The sequence below is a fragment of the Pyrus communis genome, chromosome 6 (genome assembly GCF_041283825.1).
Source record: "Pyrus communis isolate YQ-2024b chromosome 6, ASM4128382v1, whole genome shotgun sequence".
NCBI lineage: Eukaryota > Viridiplantae > Streptophyta > Magnoliopsida > Rosales > Rosaceae > Pyrus > Pyrus communis.
The window spans coordinates 23,152,544-23,155,648 of NC_142570.1; the positions used below are offsets into that span (position 1 = coordinate 23,152,544).

Sequence of the window (3,105 nt, forward strand, 5' to 3'; positions counted from 1 at the left end):
TATGTGGGATCTATATGAATTTTATATACATATACATACATATATATATATATATTGATTTATATATTATATCGAATTTATCTGAATTTTTCATAATATATTATCTTATAATTTAGTACATTATTTCAGAGTCAGCATCGGCACGAGTTAAAAATATATATTATTTAATTATTAATTTATCGAGTATTAAATTATCGAGGTTCTACGAAATGAACAAATGAGTTATATAATAAGTAATCAGAGCCTTTATTGATTTTGTTACATGCCGATCAAGAAAATGTATCGTCAACTAATAACATTATTCAATACTATATAATAATTGGAATATTATTTTTTCACAACCTGTTCATTGACCTTCAGCCTTTTTACATTTCTAAAACCGCTCTGCATGTTGATCTTCCAATTATAATTCCATAATTGAATTTTAACCATCACAATGTCTATAAATACTTGTTGCAACACCAACGCTTTCGTTATTCCAACTTCAATCGATCCTTCATAAATTACCGAACCAAACCAAAACAAACTGATATGGCGACCTTCGCTCTTTCTGCTTGCAATATGATTCATTTTCCACTTGCCCTACTAGCATATTTCACTTTGCTCACGCTAGCCAATAGCCACGGTTTCACTGCCGATCTCATACACCGTGATTCTCCGCTCTCTCCCTTGTACAATTCATCCGTCTCTCGTTACGATCGCTTGCATAATGCGTTTCGCCGTTCTGTCACTCGTGCCAATCACTTCGTCAAGCCAATAATCACCTCATTATCGTCGTCGTCATCAGCAAATATCCAGTCCAGAATAATATCAAGTGCTGGAGAATACCTAATGAACGTATCAATTGGGACCCCACCAGTTGAAGTTCTCGGAATAGCTGACACAGGCAGTGATCTCATCTGGACTCAATGCAAGCCATGCAAGCAATGCTTCAACCAAAACCCTCCTCTCTTCGATCCCAAGAAATCGTCAACCTACCGCTCCATCCCGTGTCTGTCCAATTCATGTACTTATCTCGAAGAAGCCTCCTGCAGCACCCAAGACAACGAAGGTCATGAAACGTGTGACTATAGCTATCGTTACGGAGACCGCTCTTTCACCAGAGGGACTCTAGCTGTTGAGACCTTCACCGTTGGCTCAACTTCTGGCCGTCCAGTTTCACTCCCGAAAATTCTCTTCGGTTGTGGACATCAAAATGGTGGCACATTTGATGAGTCCGGTTCTGGCTTGATTGGCCTCGGAGGCGGCCCTCTTTCCCTCGTTTCTCAGCTGACTAAATCGACCAACGGAGGGAAATTTTCCTACTGTTTGGTGCCTCTGGCATCGAATAGTAAGAATCCAAACAATAACTTGGCGAGCAAGATAAGATTTGGCAGTGCTGGCATTGTTTCAGGTGCTGGTGCTGTTTCAACGCCTATGGTTGCTAAACAGCCCGACACTTTCTATTACCTCACCCTCGAGGCCATTAGCGTTGGAGAGAAGCGGTTGGCCTACAAAACCAAATCATCACCGAACTGCACGGATGACGTCACTGTTTCTGCCAATGAGGGCAACATTATCATCGATTCGGGGACTACTTTGACGCTCCTTCCACCTGGATTTTACGAGGATTTGGAATCGGCGTTGGAGGTTGCCATTAACGCAGAGAGGGTTAGTGATCCGAAGGGGATTCTGAGCCTTTGCTTCCGAAGCGAAAGCGATGACATTGGTGTTCCGGTCATAACTGCACATTTCAAGGGTGCGGATGTAAAGTTGCAGGCAGTGAACACATTTGCCAGAATCAAGGACGATTTGGTTTGCTTGACAATGATACCGTCGAATGACGTGGCGATATTTGGTAACTTGGCTCAAATCAACTTCCTGGTGGGATATGACCTTGAAGAAAGAACTGTGTCGTTTAAGCCGACTGATTGCACCGAGCATTGAGTAACAAAATGTTAGTTTAGTTCCTTTAAATTTCTCATCATCTAAAAAGTAATATATGTTATGAACTTTTTTATGCTTGGAATTGGAGATTTAATGGAAGTTTTGTTCTTCTTAGTGATATTTCTGGTTAATGGTTATCCCCGCATAAGCATGATTACCAACTTAATTAAGATTTAATTAATTGAATTCCAATTTAAATTGTTAATAATAAATACAAGGTTCAGTTACCCATGCATTCCTTAAAATTGGACCACATGCATGTTCTTTTCATTGTCAATTAATGCAGTGTAGTGAAACAAATTTTGTTCTAGCTTGACTTAAAATTTAACGACATAGTTAACGTTAATTACCCCTTTTTTTTTTTTTTTTTTTTTTTGAATCGAAGGGACAGACATATTTCATGGATCGAGAACACAATTACAACACGGTTACAAGATGAGTGCCAATTCGGTGCATCTTCTCCAGTGACTAAATACTTGGTTTGGTGAGATAAAGCAGAAGAACAGAACAATAATAAATCCCTACATGACCACCACAACAAGACACAAGAACACATAGGGGTGCGTATCTGCCATGATAAATCAATAGTGAAAATTCCGAAACCAAGGAACACACAAATCAAAATCGTTTAAAAGTGAGGCACACAAACTGCTAGGCGGCGCAAACACAAATTACAATTAAGCTAAGAAGGAAATCACCATCTACTTACCTCCACAGTGAAAAAGGTCATGAAAGTCATTACATCTGCCATGGAGGGCACCAAGCCACAGATCAGGCCATGGGTTCGCCGTGAATCTGCAACATTGCGACATCCATATGGATTCGTGACAGTCATGGCCAAGGGGCGCTGGAATGACCAAGGAGAACGTGTCCACTATGGAAACCAAGCGGTAGAAGGCGGTTTTGACCAATCACAGGATTTTTCTCGGCTGCTTCTAGTAGCTGGAGGACACGGTTGGAGGTTTCAGTCGGCTGCGGTGGCAGAAGCTACTGCCATACGCGATGCTCTGGAAGTGGTGTGGAGAAGGGGTTGCAGAAAATCGAGATTGAATCGGATGCGAAGGTTATTATTGTTGGAAATTCAAATCAAAACATGTTAAATGTTGCTAGCCATTGTTGAAAATCAATGTCAAAGTTAGCATGGAAAGTTAGGCAATGTTAGGTATGGTTGAATAAAAA

At 40.5% G+C, this 3,105-nt stretch overlaps 1 protein-coding gene across 1 annotated transcript; it reads left to right on the top strand.

Annotated features, from left to right (window-relative positions):
- The first annotated feature begins 389 nt into the window (after positions 1–389).
- On the top strand, positions 390–1,976 carry LOC137709898 (aspartic proteinase CDR1-like). Its single transcript, XM_068448879.2, has one exon. It carries the CDS (start codon positions 532–534, stop codon positions 1,924–1,926), a length of 1,395 nt encoding a protein of 464 aa, XP_068304980.2. The 5' UTR covers positions 390–531; the 3' UTR covers positions 1,927–1,976.
- Positions 1,977–3,105: the final 1,129 nt, after the last annotated feature.